At 38.7% G+C, this 21388-nt stretch overlaps 2 protein-coding genes across 4 annotated transcripts; one reads left to right on the top strand and one right to left on the bottom strand.

Moving 5' to 3' along the window:
• Positions 1-9021: 9021 nt before the first annotated feature.
• On the top strand, positions 9022-14266 carry ccdc97 (coiled-coil domain containing 97). 3 transcript variants are annotated; one of them, XM_053338236.1, is made up of 8 exons: positions 9022-9090; positions 9280-9429; positions 10020-10184; positions 10763-10922; positions 11275-11363; positions 11492-11684; positions 11880-12003; positions 12754-13191. In XM_053338236.1, the coding sequence occupies exons 3-8, from the start codon at positions 10044-10046 to the stop codon at positions 12893-12895; spliced, it is 849 nt and encodes a 282-aa protein (XP_053194211.1). In that variant the 5' UTR covers positions 9022-9090; positions 9280-9429; positions 10020-10043; the 3' UTR covers positions 12896-13191. The 3 variants fall into 3 exon arrangements, with proteins under 3 accessions (XP_053194211.1, XP_053194210.1, XP_053194209.1); XM_053338235.1 differs by adding an exon at positions 14243-14266 and having other exon boundaries at positions 9028-9429; positions 12754-12909; XM_053338234.1 differs by having other exon boundaries at positions 9028-9429.
• LOC128378668 (uncharacterized) lies at positions 14038-19222 on the bottom strand. Its single transcript, XM_053338233.1, has 12 exons — positions 19134-19222; positions 17780-18048; positions 17583-17645; positions 17317-17450; positions 17182-17235; positions 17039-17087; positions 16635-16877; positions 16448-16533; positions 15036-15204; positions 14677-14937; positions 14416-14542; positions 14038-14336 (listed from the first exon to the last, which is right to left on the bottom strand). The coding sequence occupies exons 2-12, from the start codon at positions 17973-17975 to the stop codon at positions 14153-14155; spliced, it is 1566 nt and encodes a 521-aa protein (XP_053194208.1). The 5' UTR covers positions 17976-18048; positions 19134-19222; the 3' UTR covers positions 14038-14152.
• Between the last annotated feature and the right edge of the window lie 2166 nt (positions 19223-21388).

Genomic DNA, 21388 nt, shown 5'->3' with positions numbered 1-21388 from the left:
GTCAAGAATAAACTCTCAAGCTCAAAAATTATTTTGGTGCCACTCACGTCAAGATTTACCCAGTCATTCATCTAAATCCTATCTAAATCTAGGACATTGGATTAAGATGGGAAGCACTTTGTACATTGTTAACATTTTAACACAAATATTGCAGCTAGTGGACTGACTGCAAACAGTCTGCAGCCATGCTAGCACTAATTTAAGCTAAATGCTAATGTCACGATGTCAACATGCTCACAATTAGCATGCTAACATTTGCTAATCAGCAGTAAATACCAAGAACAGCTGAGGCTTGTAGAAATGTCATTAGTGCTAGATATTAACTACTGATGATGTTTGACCTGATTATAACACCTGATGAAAAGTCAGAGTATTGTAAGTTATTACAATCTATCCTGAGAGGAACATAAATGTGTGTACCAGATTTCATGTCAATGAGACCATCCAGATATTTCAGTCTGGACCAAAGCAGTGGAGCATCCCTGGAGCATCCTGTTACTAGTATGGCTATTATAAATTGTGTTTAAGATGTCCATAAAGCCCTTAATATATAGAAACTCTAAAGACCAGACGTTACTCTGAGTCAATGAACCTTATACAAAGCAGATTCAATGAAAACAGTTTAAATTTATAGCATTTTGTGCTTAGACACTGTGAGATCCGTGTGCTTGACCTCCGAGCATTACAGCATGTCTGGCTAAGATTTTCTGTTATGTCACCAAGAGGACATTATGAGATTTGTGGTCAAAAGTCATTGCCAAAAGCAGTGGCCGCATGTAAACTCTGTGTGTGTGTGTGTGTGTGTGTGTGTGTGTGTGTGTGTGTGTGTGTGTGTGTGTGTGTGTGTACTTAAAACAGAACCCCAGCGACCCTCTTAAAGTAAAATTAAATTAAGGCATGAATTTGAGTCTGCAGTGCACAGAGGAATGGTCCCACCTACAATACATCAACATAATAATACTGGATCCACAAGCATCCTTTATGAGGACATGGATTTGGTTCTCAAAAGTTTCATCATTGATTTAATATCATTTTAGCCATACATTGTTTAATGGGTGAGAATTGAAATGTACTCTTATCTATAAATATTACAGGAGTAACTAAACCCTGACTATGAAATTTGTTATTTTCATATTTCCCACTGTTATTAATTCCTTGAAAGGCATGTTCACCTCATCTACAGTTTCATCACCTTTACTCTTCCTGAGACGAGACAAAGCTGTAAACAAGTGTCAAATTAACTCCTACCTGTAACTCCTCGTCTCCCTGGTGGAGTGGTCATTCATCTTATTACAATGGCCAATAAACAAATTACTGCTGTCTATTAAGTTAATGTGCTTTGTAATATTGAGATATACTGAGATGTCTAATATTTTTTGTAGTTTGTGCTGCTTACTGGTTTGTGTAAATTATCAAATCAGACGGTCCATTAACTTTTAAGAGGAGAGGCACACTGTATATTATATATCCTGTTTTTGCTCTGTATCTTTTCTCTGCTGACTCTATCCACCCAACCTGATGCAACTCATGAAATCAGATGCCTATTTTTCAAACCACTCTATTCCCCACACTCCACTTTATATCAGTCTATCTCAAATATATCTTTCTTTCCATTTTTTTTCCCCAAACAGGCCACAGAGGAATAATACAGTCCAAAATGAAAATACAGTTATTAAGTATTGATCCACATGTCAGTCAAACTGACGTCTGTATGAAAACCAGGGATAGAATGAGTTATGTCCATCTCTGTTTTCCTTCAAACTGTGGAAAATAATAGCAGCACATTTTCACAGCTATAAAAGGTGCATCAAATGTCTGTGTGTGTGTTTTATGGCAATAAAGAGAGTTGTAAATGGAGCTTAAACATTTATGTAAGTGATAATTATTCTGTTTTTTTTCACAAACTCCAAACTAATTTAAGATTGAACTCTTCCTTTGACCTTATATTTAATTTTATTCTTCCATACTGCCCCCCAACTTCTTCAGCCAATACCTTTTCGTCATTGTAAATCACCCCACCCCGACCCCTCCTCTGATATTACATCTCTCTTTCCTCTTAACCTCTGTACTCTCTTCCACTGGTTTAAATAGCAAGACCAGCTGGTCACATCGCTATATCCAGAACCTCTTTATCTGTGCACAGTGGGGCTAAGGTTCCTCATAAAAAGGGTCCCCTTACACACACACACACACACACACACACACACACACACACACACACACCATGGAAAAGTTATTCAGGACTAATTAATGGTTTTTTTGGGGGGGATCTAAAACTAATGGGCTAATTCTCATTTGTGTCTGTGATACATAAATGCTGGTTGTGATACTTGTTTTGGCCAGAGGGTGGGCACATGCGCCATTTTTGTGAAGGGGGGCTCCTCTGTGTTTTCCTGTCTCAAACATTGGGTAACTTTGCCACGTTTCAGATTACTGCGTCAGCTGTGTACTTACTGTAGCACATACTGTATATTCCTACTGCACGCTTGAAAGGAAAAAAAACAAAAAACCCCAAACAAATCTATCTGGATCTCTCTGTGTACATTAATTGGTCAAATGCGTGTGCACCACTGAAGGAAAAAAAAAACAGAAATAGTGCTGTAAATATCACTAAGACTCATTTACATTCAAAAGATAAAAACTGATAATGAAGGTTTCAAGAAAATTGTTTAATTAGTCTCTGTGTGAAAGGATCATTTATGTGAAAGGCTCCATGTGAAAGGATCATTCATGCTCAACAGACAAAATCAGAAATGGGAAGTGGTTTTATTTGCATGCTTTATTTAAAAGCAAGTTTTGCAAACAGAAATACACAGACAATTTGTCACCATTAATGCTTATGTTGGGTACATCTGTACATGCCAACAAAACACATGTAAATATGCATAGTGCTGCATTATCAAAGCCAGCTAAATGTCTCTAGCTAGCGGAGTCTACATTTCAACTGTGAAAAAGAACCATGGCTGTTATTTTAGGACCATCATTTGTATTGAGTTACAGCAATCATGCCAGACCAATGCACATGTACTGCATGTGCTGTTGCAATATACAATATAGAGTATGTGTTGATTAGCTAGGTGGAGGGATGCATTGCTGCATCCAAGTGGTACAGTAGTTTTTTTCAAATCCTACACATTGACACTATGTTTGTTTTTTTGCCACTGTTGCTCATGTGGGAATGTTGGGTCTCTTTAAAGTTAAAACCTGAAGAGTTTGGTTTAGACCTACTCTATGTGTAAAATGCCTTGAGATGACTTTGTTGTGATTTGGCACTACACAAATAAAGATTGATTGATAAAGATTGATAACTCTTTGCAACAGTATCAAAAGATAAAAAATAGGGACTTGGTTGCAGGCTATTTAGACTGGACAGTGACACTGAGTGTGTGGAAAAGTTTCAGAAATAGTCAAGTGTTCCTTTAAGAACCTCAACTAATAAGCATTATATTTATACTACCACACAAACTCAGACACAAGCCTTGGTGTTTGGGTCAAGTACTTTGTTGTTTTACCACCATTTCAACATGTGCACCCTGAAATATGGTGTGTGAATATAACATGTTTCTCACAGTGGTTCAAGCCTCTGTGTGTGTGTGTGCCTATGTGTGTGCTCTGTTTACAATGAGGTAATGCGAAGGGAAACCTAGTATGTCTGAAATGTAAACTCTCAGCTTGTAGCTCTAAAGATACTGGAAAAAACTCTGACACACACACCCTCTCTTCTCTCTAGAAACATTTGCTTGACAAGTTACGCATCTGAGTTTGCTAATCAATACAAAGAACAAAGCCCATAATCATACACAACAGACAAAATCAGTCACATGGGGAGTGATTTTATTTGCAGGCTTCATTAAAGCATCTGAACACATGATAACTGGGCTATCAGTAAGTTGCTGTGTTTTTCTGTAGTTTACTAATGTAACAATGTGTGCCATTTAAAGGACACTTTAATCAAACTTGTTATATATGATGAAGTAAAAGCATTTAAATTGTGTTCTTGTGCACAAAATGACACTTACCATTGTTCCTCTCTCTAATTGGCAGCAGGTTTTGGGGCAGGATGCAGGGACAAATCTTACAGATCATTGGTCACAGCTTCACTCTGACAGTTGGTGATGGAAGCATCAGCATTTGGTATCTGTGATGAAAAATACAGCACAATCTCTTAATGCCTCATAAGTACGTACTATCTTAACACTTGATATGAAAGCTTTATTTCACAGTTAGAAGTGCCTCCTGGGTATTGTTTACCGTATGTGGTGATGCTGAGTTTTTGTCTGAGATCCCTGCTCAGAACCCTGTAAGGCGGGAGATGTCAAGCCTATAAGATATGATAAGAATTGTGTTCCTGTGTGTTCCTGTGTGTTCCTGTGTAGACTGCTCTATAAAACTAGGCCAAACAGAGAGGCTATAGCTCTCAGCCTGGGGCATATCATGTTACAGGTTGAAGCCAGCTCACAAGTGTTTTGAATTTAAAAAAAACACAAAGACATTCTCTCTTGTGAGTCTCTTATTTAATTGCCACTACAATCTCCGTGGTGACAAGGGAGAAAGGCTGGTACTGTATATGGACCTTGGAAAGTGAGGAAATACATTAAAAAAGGAAGCTGAAGGACCAATTGTCACATTTCATCTTGTTTAGGATTCTCTGGTCTTTTCTTAAATCAGAAGGTTAACATCAGATCTTCCCTGCTGTTTGTATGTCTCCAGTAACTGAAGCACTATTATTCATCAGATCTTACCATTGGTGCAAATCTATGTTTCTTTTAACCACAGCTCTGACACATACACAGGGTCCGTCCCTCTATCTCACTCTCTCTCAGTCTTAATGACTCATTCCTAGCTATATGAGCCAGTAGTTAACAGTGAAGACATAACATAGGTAACCAATACCCTGGTGTCCCTTACACAGATAATGTTCTGTCACTCTGTTGTTATGGCAACTCCCCATAAACAGGGAAAGATGCTGGCTGATGACCTGCTGTGTAAAATAAATAAATAAAATAATAAATCAACTCCACAAAAAACAACACATTACATAATAAACCATGCATGTGCACACACACACATGATGAAGTGAACAGTGGTGTGGATATGGTCATAATAAAGTGGTACAATGAAACGGATCATTATAACAGATGGATAGAAAAAACAAAAACACAATTTTCTTCTTGAAAAAGTCTTGTAAAGGTATAGAAAGCTCAAATGGTTGGTTTATCATTTTAATACAAGATTGTGAAAGTAATATCACAGCTTTTACTTTATATCCATGTGTGTTGAGAGCAATGATCTTTATGATTATCTTAAGAGGCTCACTGCTTACTACTCATCCTGGCTTATGTCCAAATAAAGTAGAAGATCTGAATTTTGGGATGGCAAGATGTCAAGAGTCACTTATGGCTTGGGGCCTTCACTTTCCCGTGTCTTGGAGGCTGTAACTCTTGGGTCCACATACATGTATACATACTCTCAACATACATGTGTATGCAGTTGTATGTCTTGTAGTTATTTGCCATTGGCTGTTATTATATAAGCTGATCATTTCTTTATTTCCAACCCCCTCTCCCACAAGATAGTATTGTTTGGGCTTTACAACTATTTTTGCTGACTTCATGCATTTTTTACTATAAGTCCAAATATGATTTACTGCTGAGTGCATCACATAATTGAAAAACTGATCTTCAATATTAGAGCCATACAAAATAATATGTGTAAGATGAGAACATCAAGAAATCATCCATTTGGACATGTTAACATATTATTTTTTTTTATAAATACGTTCAACAGACAAGATATATCCAGAAACCATCAACCAATCAATCACTCCACCATACCCTACTTCCAAAGACAAAAGGGACAAAGGCTGTTTTCATGTTCATGATCTATGGCTGACTCATTCTGAAATACTCTTTCTCTTGTACTCATCTGACAAGACAGGACTGTCATTTTTTCCATTGTAAGGACATAAATATATTTAAATTGAAATCACAACTCCATCTCCCAGCTACAGGCAATACAAACATTACATAATATCACTGAATAGAATGTACAGTTGCTGTGTAGCACATTCTAACAGTACAGGTTATTTTTGTCATTTTCATGGCCTTTTCTGTTGATTTCAGAGAACACTGACCTCTGGTATGGTCTGCAGGCACTACCACAATATTTGTGAACTACAACTAATAAATCAAATTTTCCCTTCCTGAAGTAGCCCCAAACAGGTTTATGGTTATGTCTGCGGATATGGCAACTGATACGAGGCTCTAACTTCTCTCCTGGGTACACTAAAGTCTACTGGTCCTCCTCTTCCTCTACCCTGCTCTTTGCTCTTCTTGGTTCACAAACACATCTGCCTAAATGTGTTTAAGAGTCTGGCCTATAAGTAGTGGCTCTGTTTCTGAAACCCTCTGAGAGTGGCTCACTGCATCAGGCTCATTGAAAAAGTCAAAAATCACCAAAGCAAGGACTGGAGGGTGTTGTGCATTTCAGTGTTCCTGCAGACTATCACCAGTCTTCCCTCCTACAACACTTGTCCGACATCAAATATGGGAAGCTGTGTGAAACAGTTTCTGTAACTTCTGACATCTGACAGTCATACCTTTTTCACAATGACTTTTCACACATATGATCGGTCAGCTGTGCAGAAGCGAGAAATGAGCTGGATAGAAACTTCTCAGGTCCTCTTTTTTCATTATTGACACAACTATTTGTGTCACTCTTCATGTGAAGTACAACACTATAAATACCTATGGTTCAGCCAGACCACTTGTTAAGCCCATTCCTAGTCCCATAGCAAATGTAGCAGTGACACCTTCAGTCCTAAGTCTGTGTCTACACAGGATGTGTTCAGGCACAGTATTGAGTGTAGGTCACCCATGTTTTGGTAAAGCTCAGAGTTCAACACACTACTCGTCTTACAGAGGAAAATTGACTAAAGTGTAAAAAAAACAAACCCTGCTGGTTGCGATTACATGCCTATACATAAACATGATATTATGTGTTAATGGGTGGGAAGACATATTTTATCTTTTAGCAGAACCATCAAGCTGGTTCCCCCTGCTTTGAGTTTTCATGCTAAGTTAAGCTAACTATCTCCAGGACAAGACAGTGAAATCAGCAGTGAAGTATATTTCTCAATATTTTGAAGTGTTGTTTAATAAAACTCATAATGTATCAAAGCTGCCTGTTAGGACTGCTTTCAAAAGGAAGGAGAAATAAGTATGGTGACAAAATATTAGCCTTCACCAGGGTCATCACCTCATGAATAGTAAAATGTCTTCATCATGGAGGATGGAGGTGACCCTGAGAGACATTTGGTCAGTAAATCATGATGAAATGTAAAAAATCAAATCAAGTAAATAATAATTTCATATCAATATGGATTGATCACAGATCACGTGTTGATGGTAGGGTGGTCTTTCTGTCCATATATTGATCACAGATGGTGTTAAATGATTGTGGGTTAGAGTAATGAACCACGAAAAGGAACCAAACTATACAGGAAAACCTGTGAGCAGGTATTTGAATGTTGATCTGATGAGGCAGAGTCAGTCCATTTCACACATTTCAACAGACTGAACTGTTCATCCAGGCGACAAGAACATGACTTCTAAAAACAGTCCATTAGCCCTGGACCCCGAGGAGTTGGCCAGGCAGCTGTAGGACCACCAGATAAAGAATGAGGCTCTGGGAATATAGGTTGAGGTGATGAAGGCTCATGTCCAAACTGCAGAGCAACACATCACCTGTCAGGAGGAAAAAACACTGAGCTCTCCACCAGGCTGGAGAAAATAAGTCTCTGTGGAAACAGGTGGAGCTTTTAACCACCAAGCTTCAGGATGAGAGGGCCGAGAGACTGAGACTCACTAATCCTCTTCAGACAGAGAGGGCCTCCCATCAGGAAGAACTTGAAGCAGAGTTGTTGACGTCTCATGCTGACACAGTGAGCGAGGACTAGGAGCTGATCCATGAGCTCAGGGCTGAACATGGGGCTCTCTGTGAAATGATGGGGCAACAGATAAAGAACCTGACTCAATGGACAGACTTCCACCAACCTTGAGCTTGCCACTAAGCTCCAGGCTGAGAGAGAGGAGGCAGGCCAGGCCCTGCAAGTAGAAACTGCCAAGCACAAAGAAGAGCTGAAGGGGCAGAAGGACAAGGTCCTTACAGGCTGTCTCGCTCCTTTTAGAAAAGGAAATCTCTTAGGAGACATTACCAAGGCAAAAAAAAGAACTCAGTGTGGAAAAGAATCCACCTCTTCCTCAGTTTAAGGAGGAAAAGGAAAGAGAGTCTAAATTGATCAACCACAGCAGCTCAGCCCCCTCTCTCCATGCTGTTCAAGAGCAGTTGAAAGCCCAGCTGTGTTTGAAATGCTTTTAGAGGATCCAGTGTTTAAAGTAGGTGGACAGTTAAACATTAAAGACACAGAGAGATTAGCTAAACTCAACGCTACAACCAGAGCTTCATATTGAAATCCATATTTACTAGTTCTTTAGTTTTTGTTGACTAAAACTAGACAAACACTACAGCTAATAAACTGACTAAAACTCAAATAGGCTATCTGATACAGATTGTCTTCAATACATACAAGTAAGTGGTAGAAGATATTTATTTTGCCAGTATTTCACTTCGAGTAAGCAACAAAAGGGATTAACTGCAGGTTTAAAAATAAATAAATAAATAAAGATAATGATAATCTTATTGATAATGATCACAGATTAATTAGTAGCCCAGTATAGTTAACTATCACAGTAGAAACACCACACTGAGGGGTTTCCCCCCTCTCTTCTGAGTACAGGCTTACTGAAGCGACACTGCCTTAATTAATGTATCTTGTAACCATAGACTGTATGAAAGAAAGCTTGTAACACACGCATATAGTTTCAAAAAATGAACCCTGTGCCCTCAAAGCTACCACCAGATGCCGACAGTGTCCGGAACCGCGGTGTCTGAGGGGGGAACCAATGTTTCTGTCGTGGAGGAGGAGGTCATTAATAATGACGGACCAATATGGCGGCCAAACATACTTCAAAACAAATGGGAGGTGTAGCTAAAACGTGTTATTAACCTGTAGTTTGGTGGATTGTACATGTAATAAAGTCCATATTAAATATAACGCCTATGAAGTGCATTCAGTACAGTGATAGGAAACAGATGTAAACGAGTGCTAGCTTAAACGCAGCGTTCTATTGAGAGTCTCTGGACAAACGTCAGTAAAGTTGTTTAGTTCATTATTATATCATTATGTGGGGTGAGATTGAACCTCCTGTTAAAACACAGCCCAGGTTGTCTGAGAGGGATGAGCAGAGGAGATTACCAGAAGACACGGTGACCCAGGCACAAGAACACAGCCCCGCAGACTGTCAGCACTTGCGGCGAGACACCAAGCAGCTCCCGCAAGAGACCCAGCAGCTCCCGCCAGAGACCCAGGTGAGACCACCAGCATGAACTACTTTCAGTCTTACTAGGCACTGTTTTAGTTTTCCTTAAGAGGGTGTTTGAAGGTACAAGTCTTAGATTTGTTCACAGAAGTATGCAATGTTTGTTTGTTTTAGCTTGTCACGGTCAGTAATGTTTTTATGTGATTTTGGCAAACATCTTTGGAAAATCTCCAGTTTCATTGTTCCAGATCTCTGACTTTAAATGAATGACCCATTAATTGATATTTGTCATTTTTAATTGGTTAGTCTATCTATGTAATCATTCATTGTTTTTCTGCTATGTATCCATGAATGATTGTGAAACAATTCTTGCCCTCATCATCATAATGGCTTGTATTGATGTCTTTCATACTTAGGCCATGTAATCAATATTAAATTGCATTCTCTGTGGTATTAAAATATCTTTAAAAGTCCTAGATTTAATTTGTTGAAATATGCATAAAACTCTTTATTTATATACCACATTTCATTACAGGTATGTGCCTCTAATATATAATGAAAATAACTGCCAGCTACACTCTGTTATTGTCATCATTCTGTTCTCACCGACTGTGTTTCTGCTTATCTTGCATGAGCCAGCCTGTGTCCCGTTGCGTGACTGACATGTTGGAAACCATAGTGCTGAGTGGAAGCCTAGTGAAGAGCCAGCAGATCGGAGATGCTGAACTGACCCCAGAGGAGTGTAGAAAGGAGCTGCTGAATCAGTTCAGGAGCAAACCGCTGGTGTTCCTGGAGAGGTACCATGTATGTGTACATAGCCCAATGTGTGCATGTGTCCCACATGTCCTTATATAAACACTGGTACATTATGTGCATCAAATTATACATTCACATACACTGATTCAATTAAAAGTATAAAACAACCACTTTTGGATACTTGCATACTGCTGAGGCAGTGAGGTGAATATATAATGAAAATAACTGCCAGCTACACTCTGTCATCATTCTGTTTACACCGACTGTGTTTCTGTTTATCTTGCATGAGCAAGATATCTTGCATGAGCCAGGCTGTGTCCCGTTGCGTGACTGACATGTTGTATCAGAGCGGTTACATATAGTAAAGCCTATGTGCTGCCCTATCTGCCCCCATCAGAGATACAACTGGGAATTAAGACTGGCTCTTAAACATTTTCTTATAGTGCTTGACTTCATACACACCTGTTAAATGGTCCCTTAGTGATTCCTTACATGTTTAGGATTTGTAGTAAGCTCCCTAGAATAAGTTGTAACTTGTTGCATTCAGCAGTTAGAAAGAGCAGTAATGACAGTTCATGGGCACACTACATGACAACAAGTCATTCCAACTCTTCCTCCATTTCCAGGCCTGCCTGAAGCCCCAGCATCTGCTAGAATTTACCCACGTCAGCTCAGACCCACGTGCTCAGTACTACAGCAAAGTGATACAGAGACGAGCTTCAGGATGCACCAACAGGACCAGGGTCCGAAACCATCGCTACGCTGCCCTCAGGGCCCTGCAGAAGGGTAGGGGCTTTGATTTTCAACAGCATCAAAAATATACATCCAGTGTATTGATTCACCTCAGTTAAGACATTTGAGTGTTGGTTTCATCTGATGAGGTACATATCTACTATAAAATGAATTTGTTCACTACACAAAAAAAAGAGAAAAGCTTTGCTGTTGACTTTTTATGAAGTCATTTAAATGTGAAATATTGACTTTAGACCTGTTCCTGCGTGACTTAGCTCATTTCTGCCCAATTTCTCATTACACCAATCACTGGTGGTCCTGTAGTAGATACTCTATACTTCTTGAAATACAAGAATTGCACCCAATTTGTGATTTCTCTGTTCTTCTGCACCATCTCCTTTCCCAGAGGGTCAGTATTTCAGTGAGGAACAGATGCGGATGAGGGAGCCACTGCTATATGAACAGTATATCGGCCAATACCTGACTGATGAGGAGGTGAGAAGAGAATTTGCAGTGGTAGTGTTGCCATACACAAAGGATATACAGTCATGTTCATGCATAACTTATAGTTGAGTTTAGATGGTTTTAAACTCAGTTTCTAAATGCTTTCATTAATGTTTTAGGTGCTGGAGCGCTCCCAGGGGGCCATGTTGGATGGTGCAGAGGGGGGACCAGGAGCACCCGGGGGAGGCACAGGAGGGCTCGCCCACCTCCTCCTCAACTCCTACCAGGAGCGTCTCATCCAGGATCGCCTGCAGGAGCAACAGGAGAGAGAGGAGTGCACAAAGGAGGAGGAGGAGGATGAGGAAGATGAAGGTGAAGCTTAAGTCATAGGATAAAAGACAGGAAATGCACAAAACACCAAAGAGTGTGAAAACATGCCTGTGGATTTAGTTTCTGTGTTGTTGCTCAGGTAGAAAGACAAAGAAGAAAACGAGTTGTGTTTTTTTTGTTTTGTTACTTCTCTCTGTGCTCTGCTCACCAACCTGTCTTTCTGGTTTTCTGCTGCAGATAACACAGTCCAGGAGACGGCATGCGAGCCAACCTCTGAGGAGAAGGCTCTGCTCAGGGAGGAGTTTATCAGTCAGATGCACCAGCGTTTCCTTGATGGCAAAGACAAGGATTTCAACTACAGGTCAGCCACACCACCACTGATCAGACATTCAGTCTGGTTGCATTAGAGTTCAGTAGATTAGATCTAGGACCCCATTAACCCTTACATACTGTTTGACCCACTTTGAAAAAATTCAATAAAATACATTTAAATCATTATTACTATGTTATATTTCCATGTCTTAGGTAAAATAGGACATGATATCTAAAAATGAGTGGTGTAAAACATACAAAATACACTCTCTCTGCTCTTTGAAACATTAATCAAGGTTTGATCACCCGTGTAGTGATCAGTCAGATCGGCTATTTATGCTTTCTAAACAGATCTGTGGTTCAAAATTAGGTATAGACACTTTTTATGAGGGGAATCTTAGACCAGGTCAAAACTGACCCAGAACATGAACAGTATGTAAGGGTTAAGTATCGCAGAAAGTTATTTGGCAGTAAATTACCACTGAGTGAGCAGGCTTTGTGGAAATGTTATTGTAGTGACAATAAAGAGATTTTGGTGTTAAATTTATAAGCTTATAAGCACAAATAAAAGCATGTTTAAACACTTTGTACAGTAGCTTCATTTATAGCTGTAGTGTAGTGGTAATTTATTCATAATGTTATTTCAAATGTGCAAAATTTAAAAAAATATACTTCTAAGATGAAATGTTTGCATTAAGACACAAAGTAATGAAGAGATAGTATAGTAGCTAACTAATTGTGAATTATTGATTTAATGTAGCTTTTGTGTAAATTGCTAATGTGTGTGTGTTTTTTATAGTGAGGTGGATGACAACCCAGACTATGACAACCTGGACATAGTCAACAGAGATGCAGAGGAAAAATATTTTGATGAAGATGAGGAGGAGGAGGAGGAGGAGGAAGAAGAAGAGGAAGAGGAGGAAGAAAACATGATAGAGTAGTTGCTGTTGTAATAGTAACAACTATTTAACAGTCTCTGCTCTGAGTGAACTGTGAATACAAATGTACAAAATAATATGTATTCTTTTTTTAGTTACATCTGAATGTTTAACAGCTGGTAATAAATATTGTTTTGTGTTTTTTTTGCAATTTGTATGACTCTGATCTTCTTTCACCAATCTTACAGGAACAGAACAGTCTGTAAATTCTGCCTTGTATACACAGTGTAGCTCTTAACCTCAGAAATACTATAGCAGTACACAGAGAATAATGAGTTGAGGAAGTGCATCAACTTCATTATTTGGAATGTTCATTTTTATAATGAGACACAGTAATGCAGTATATAGATCAATATATATATGTAGTGGTATGGATAAACAATATTCACATTGATTTCCAAGTATCCCAATTATTAATGTAAAATCATTTTATTATCTTATTGCAGGAGATTACCAGCTACAGTCAGCTACATTTAACCTTCCTGCCGTCCTCACGGGTCAAATTGACTCCGTTTTTTTTATTGTTCCTCCCTCCCTTCTGTCTGTCCTTCCTCCCTCCTTCACTTTCTTTTCTTCCTTCCTCTTTTCCTTTCTCCCTCCCTTCTTTCTTCCTCCCTTCCTTCCCTCCTTTCCTTCTTTCTTCCTCCCTTCGGTCTGTACTTTCTCCACCCCCTATTCTTCCCTCCTTCTTTCCTTCCTCCACCCAATATTCTTCCCTCCTTCCTTTCCTTCCTCTCTCCCTCCTTCACTCTTTACTTCTTCTGTCCTTCTTTACTTCCTTCCTCTTTTCCTTTCTCCCTCCCGCCTTCCTTCATCCTCCCTTCCTTCCTTCATCCTCCCTTCCTTCCTTCTTCCTCCTTTCCTTCCTTCCTTCCTTCACTTGAGGACAACAGGAGGGTTAAAGTGAAGTTCACAGCTATCTCAACCTGTTTTTTAAATCAAATTTTAGGCCTTCTTTGTGAGTTACACCTGGCCTGGCAGTGTAAAAAAGTTACTGGGAAATTGTGTTCATTCAGGTGAAAGAATACACATTTCAGAGAAGGGTGTATTGGGATTGCATGATAGAAACACACCATTTTAAAAACATGTCAAATTTATTTAAAACTCACCACCAAAATTTGATCCTGAGCAGTTATATAGTATATAGTAAGTAGATTGCTCTGCCACTGTGGTAGAGCTAGACACAGAAGGGAATGTCGATAGTACAGTTGACAATAATAATAATTGCCTACTGTTAAAATATGTTACAGTGCAATGATGTCATTGTTTCAATCTCCTTATTTGCAGGGCATAGTATTCCTCTTGTAACTTCAAGACTTTCAACTGCATTTTTATTTTCTCTTTCTTTAGCTGATCAAGGTCCATCGCATCCAGATTATAGTCAGCGGAGGGCCCAGAGCATTGACCCTCCAACACATGTGAGAATTGGACTGTTTGGCAACACCTGTAGAAGAAAAAAAAACTTTTATGGTCATGCAGGTGAATTAAGCATTTTTTTTAAATCCTAAAAATCATGAGACTACCTTTCCACTTGCTCCATCTCTTCTAATTGTGCTGCATTATGGCCAGAGGTGGCAACATCTGTATGTCCTGAGTTCTCACTTGTACACTTAACCAGCACACTCGCAGGTATAATGGATGGATCAACACCTGTATAGAAAAATTTAAATGTGAAATGCCTTTTAAATTTTTACACAATTAGGCAAACAATGTGTCCTATGAAACAGAACATACAATATTAAACCAAAGTCTACAAAAATGACATGAAACTGCTGATTTCTTACTCATCGCCTCCACATGTTCTTCTTTCAAACCTCCTATGAGTGATGTGTTTGCATCGCTGATATTTTCATTTGCAATGGCTTGACCGCTGTCTTCAGATTTTGGCATGTAAACATGTTCATTATTTGCACTGTCACAGTCCTCAAAACATTCAAACAGCGGTCTCTGCATTTCGAGCCCCACTGCTCCTCTCCTCCATTCTTCTTCCTTCTCTCCACAATGCCCTGTGTCCAACTCTCCGACTTCTGGTCCCTGCAAGTTATCTTTGCAGACGACAAAATGTCAAACACATAAAAATATATTTTGCATATTCCAGAAATCTTAAACCATTGTATTATTAGAGGAAGTGTTTGCTCCTAACCTGTGTCAGCAGCTTTGATATCTAATGATGGGGGAGCTGAGGGTGAAGAAGTTTCAGTTTTGATTTCTCTCTGTTCATCTTCTTCACTCTCATCACTTAGTATGACACACTCACTGAGCTCCTCTCCATTTTCTTCCTTAATACCTCCAATGACAGGTGGGTCTGACATCTGCATGGGCACAGTGTGTGTGGCTGTGGCTGATGTGTCATCTTTTGCAGCAGCATTGTCTCCTCTCTCCTCTTCAATCAGTGAATTTTCATCCAGCGTGAAACAATTGCCTGTTCACAAGTTCACAAGAGAAGAGAACAGAATGACCCAAATTACAAAATAATACTGTGAAATTAGCTTACACACATTTATAGATTAAAGCGGGATGAACATGTAGAGTGAGTATCATCCTAGAAATGAATTGATCACATTTAATCTGATTGCTCATACTGTAATAATTGACTTTGCTGAAGCAGGAGAGAAGAGACAATAACAACATTTACAAACCTATTACTGGAAGCTCTCTGTAGTCGGCCTGACAATCACAGCTGAACTGAAACAAGGGCGCATACATAATTAATACAGGGGGGGAAAAAACCTCATACCGAGCCACTGTGTAGATGATTCTTAGTTTTATTTGGAGGTATGCCTAATGCAAAGATGTTGAGATTATATTCAATACCCTGAACTCTTTGTCATGTTCCTCAAACCATTCATGAACAATTTTAGTAATGTCATGCTAAGAGGCCAGTGCCATCAGGATATACCATTGCCATAAAGGGGGTGTACTTGTTCATCCGCATGAATACCACAGCCCAAGGTTTCCCAGCAGAACACTGCTACCAACCATTTACAGGCGCCATGGTAGATATAATCAATGTTATTCTATTTAACTGGATAACCATTATTATGTTTACCATGTTCATCATCTTAGTTTAGTGTGCTACCATCCTAACATTTGCAAATTAGCACTAAACACAAATTATAGCTGAGGCTGATGGCAATGTCATTATTTTTGTGGGTATTTAGTAATAAACTGAACTATTGGCGCTAGATGAAAGGTTCAATGTGTAAGCTACAATGTGTGTACCAAACTTCATGGCAATCTATTCAACGATGTATTTCATTCATTCATTTTAACATCATGTATTATTACTATTAATATATCTAAACCACAAACTTCATGGCACAGTGACACTAAAAGAAAGGTCAACAGATCACCAAATGTTCCACTGGGGACCAAGAATGTCAAAGTGGTAGAGTGACCAACCAACCAACAAAATGACACTGGCATCCCTGGAGCCAACCTGCTGGCTAAGCTTTGTGTGTTTGGAGACATATTAGAAGGGATTATGTACACAAAGAAAGAAGGATACAATTTTGGAATGATATATAGATAACTTTAAATGTCTCTTGATCTTACCTCTGGCAGCCTCTTGATGAGAACTTGCAGTTTCGTTTGCAATGCACTTTTTTTCGCAGCTGAAATGATCAATTTTGATTCACTCTCTGAAAGAAGATAATCAATATTCATACATCCACAAGAGACGCTAAGTAGCCTAACATGCCATCAATTTAAATAAGATGAAGGTCTCTATCGGAAAAGTCACCTTCAAAAACATTGTTGTGACTGTTGTTATCAGCATCAGCAGGAATATCCTCATCTTCAGTTTTTCCCTTTTCCATTTTATCTTCCTCTTCTACAACCTCTCCTCCATTTTCATCCCCTACCCTTTCTTTCTCCTCCTCCTCCTGTGTATCATGTATCAATTCCTCACTGCTTGGATCGAAGTCTTCATCTTTAACATCATCTTCCTCAGATTCTTCAGGATATGGTAGGCTTATTTCTGACTCTTTGATAGGAATATATATTTGAAGTTGTTAATTACTTCTATGCATCGAATAATTATGAAATGGGTACTATTGTATTGGCATGCACTATGTCTTTAATGTTATTTTAATTCAAATGTTGCTTTAAGTTACAGTTAGATGTTGTAAGAAAGTGCACACAAACCTTCAGAAGAGCTCTCTGATTCAAGATCTGATGACAGGATTTTCCTACGCTGGAAGAATAAAGATAAAATACTCTTCACTGTCAAAGTTGTATGAATATGATTCAGAAAATCCGTATCACAATATATTCTGAAGTTCAGTTACCTTTGCAGTCTCATTTCCTCTCCTTTTATATCCCTTAGTGGTTAAGGAACCTTGCTGTGAAGTAAGTAGTATTCTTTAGTGCTTGGTCAGACTTTCTTAAATAAAGGAATGTACACCATGCATAAAGGATCTTACCTCAAACCAAAACTGCAGAGGCTTATTTTCAAGGAAAATACTTGTTTTCCATTTTTTACTTGGGCCTTTCCCCCCAAAGTCCTCAAAGGCAGGCGGAGCAAACCAACGACCCTTACACTCAATACACTCTTCACCTAAACACAGCGCCCCGATGCAGCAGCACAAATGAGAAATAAAAGGGTGTAAATTACTAAAGAACAATCAAATGAAAACAAACTATAAGTTGAGTGAACTCATCTACAGTACAAATACAGGTTTCTGTTTACCTCTGCTCAGCTTTTTGACATCCATGATGCCCTCTTTAGTTCCACAGATTACAGGCAAGAGTCCTAGATAAAGCACACATTGGCATAAATGGCACACAGGAGTTGGACACATAGGTGACATGTAACACAATATTTGACTGTGACATGTCAAGGACAATGTTTTGTAGGTAATTCAATAGCATAAATGTTACACTCACTTTCTTCTTGTGTTATGTGGGTGGGGGTGTTCTGGGTGGATGGGCCTGGCTGCTCATTATCCTCCTCTTCTGCCTCCTCCACATATACATCATCATATTCAGCATATGTGACTCTCTTTGTAAACCTTTGGCTAGATCGCCTGTCCCTATCTTCTTCCTCTGAAAAGAGTCCTGAGCGAGTTCTTTTTCTCTCCATTCAGTATTTCCAAATAAATAAAAAAACAGCTGAATTCTCTGAGCAGCTTTTGTTTAAGCTGTTGCATTCATACCTGCAGAAAAGGTGAAGAAAAAATATGTTTTGTTTTCACTTAATTTTCGTGATTTAAAGGTTTCCTCCTTTGCAAAGTTATTCATAGTTTCCTAAACAGATGCCCTCACAGTTGCATGGCAACCAGTGTTCATATGTTCAAAAACCCAGTCACTTTTAACATCATGTATTATTACTATTATTATTATTATTATTATTATTACTTTAATCATTTTTGGCACAGCACACAAATATGTGTATGCCCACAAAACAGTTAAATTATACAGATTGTGGTTCCTAGTGGAGGAGAATAAACATTAAGTCGACGTGCCAGACATTAGTCACACCCTTTGGTTGACTTGTTACTTCTTGTCATTTGTTTTGACATGAAAAGGGAAGTAAGGAACATAGCTTCCCAGTTTCAAGACCAGCAAAAATTCGCTCGCAGAAACGTTGCATGTTTTTGTAAATCAACACCCACAGTTTTCAAAGACAATTATGAGCTATATAAGCACAGTCATCCCACATTCCACTGTTGACCAACCCAACGAAAAAAAAAAAAACCCGCGACAGGAGACGGAAGTATGATGCTGCTGCCTTTCAGTCCCAGTCAGTGATAAAGTAGCGCTCCATATAAAAACCAGCTCACTCATCTTTCCAACTGTCCGATCAGTATCGTGACGTGTGTATGTTAATGTGTAACTACTTAATGCTTTATCACGACTCCTAACGTTTTAAGATGACCCTTAATGCCACATAAAGCAAACAATTTGGAATTATTTTCCCACATCTGATGTGAAAACAGATGTGACCAACCTATCGTACAGTAACAATTAATTGATGTAAGAACAACTTAAATCGATCATTTATCTTTAGCTGCTATTGATTGACATATATTAAAATAAAACAATGTAACAGCAAACATCAGCAAAAACTCGTTCATCTATACATCGAGGCTGTCTGTTTATGTGCAACTGTTTCTCAAAACTGCAGTACAAACAGCTAAGCGACTTTACATTTATTAAAAAACTTATCAAAAAAAACTTATTAAACTTATTAAAACAATATCATAATAATAACAGATACAGTCTCAAAGCAGTGTCTTACCTGTGCTGCATAGGAAATGAAACAGAAACTGAGCTGCAGACACTCCCACAAACTTCACTTAATAAACACCCACATTAAAGTTGAGTCATTTGAAGCTCTACCCAGCATGTCATTACACTAAAGCTGGCAACAGGGGGCGATCTAATGTGAAAATCACTCAGATCAGACACTAGAGATGGGGAAAAAATAATACTGCCAGTTAAACAACATTAACGTTTCATTTCTTTCTTTCTTTCTTTCTTTCTTTCTTTCTTTCTTTCTTATGCTGATGGTTTCAGGAGAAAACTATAAAATCTTTTTTCTAAATTTTGATAGATAGATTTCAGAAAACATTGTTTCCAAACAAATTATTTCAAATAAAATGCATTACATGAATTAAACTCCTATTATAGACTTGAGGAATAGATGATAAATAAATGCACAAAAACATTAAGATGATCATAACTGGTATTACAACCCGACCTATGCGTCCAAGACGACTAACAGGAACATGAACAAACCAGACAACATTTCAGGTTTTCATGTGTCTTCTCTGCAGCCAGTCTTGCCTTTTTCTCCTTTGCTCTCCACAGCTTCCTCTTCTCCTTCTTCAGATCTTCCCCTTGAGTCTCTCCTGCAGCTGTCTCTCCTTGTGCCTGATCTCACCTCTCTCTACCAGGATGCCCTCCTGACTTTCCCTGATCATACTTTCCTCTGTGGGGTACAGCTCCACCTTGTAATGTTCCCCAGCATTCAGGGCCAATGCGTTCAGACCAATACATTTTGGTAAGCTGACACGCATTGGTCAATCAATAAAGTTCTTCTATGCTAAGTGTTGCTGGAGCTTTGACCTTCTTCAGATAAATGAAACATAACACATTTGCTACACCGATCTTATGTGATAATGTGCAAGGTACAAAATACAAACCATGGTAAGAAAGTAAAAGAATCACTGCTGTACAAAGATATTCCAGAAGATCTAAATACGTATTTTCCTCAAATGGTTAAAGTGGAAATTTTCTTTTCTTTCAGATAAAAGTTTGATATTGTCTGAATCTTTTCAGTTGCATCCCTGACTATGCTGGATTGAACAACGTTATTAAATTGCATGTGAAGTCCTACAGAATGGATCTATCTTTCCAGTAGGCCTATAATTATAAACATAATTATAATTATATTCACTGGGTCAAATATCTGGCTCAGAGTTGTCAAAGTTAGCCCAAAATTCTCAGAAGGACTCATATTTGCTTATACTGATTAAAAAAGGAAGCATCTGAATGCAAAAAAAATCCTATGTCAGTCACATTTGTCTGTTTCTTTTTTATCCAGTAAACTTTATTGAAGACATTTGAGATCTTGTTTGCAAGTTAGACCTGGCATGGCAGTGTTAAATAGTTGCTAAAAGATGGTGTACATTCAGGAAAAACAAGATGTCAAAGTACTTACTATCAGAGTAAATAGATTGCTCTGCCTTCCACTGTGAGAGAGGAAATTATGATGATACAGTTGACAATAATGTGGCTGCCCTTAATAACAAAGCTCTGAGTGTGAATTAGTCAACTTTACAATTAAGTTACAGTGACATGCTTTCATTGTTTACAATTCTTTATTTGCATGGTGTAGTATTCCTCTTGTAATTTTAAGACTTTCAACTGCATTTTTATTTTTTTTCTCTTTAGCTGATCAAGGTCCATCGTATCCAGATTACAGTCAGCGGAGGACCCAGAGGCTGGACCCTCCATCACGTCTGCGACTTGGTCTGTTTGGTGACACCTGTGGAAGAAAAAAAACTTTTATGCCTGTGCAGGTAAATCTAATTTTTTCCCCCCAAATTACGTCATTGCCAGGCTACCTTTTCCCTTGCTCCATTTCTTGTGTTTGTGCTGCGTTATAGCCAGAGATGGCAACATCTGTGTGCCCTGAGTTCTCACTTACACACTTCATCAGAAAAACTGAAAGAACAGGATCAACATTAATACATCCACAAAGACACACTTAGTAGTCTTACATGTCATCAGTTTAAATAATAAGGTTCCTATCAGAAACGTCACCTTCAAAAACACTGTTGTCACTTTTGTTACTATTGTCAGCAGAAATAGCCTCATCTTCAATTTCTTCTACAACCTCTCCTCCATATTCTTCTGCTATCCTGTCTTCCTCCTCCTCATCCTTGCGCTCTGGTGCCAATTCTTCACTGCCTGGATCTTCATCTTCCTCAATTTCTTCAAAAGGTATTGGGCTTATTGGTGGCTCTTTGAAAGGAATATATATTTCAA

This window comes from Scomber japonicus, chromosome 18 (assembly GCF_027409825.1).
Source record: "Scomber japonicus isolate fScoJap1 chromosome 18, fScoJap1.pri, whole genome shotgun sequence".
NCBI classification, from domain to species: Eukaryota; Metazoa; Chordata; class Actinopteri; order Scombriformes; family Scombridae; genus Scomber; species Scomber japonicus.
This window is presented reverse-complemented; position numbering and strand designations above follow the sequence as displayed.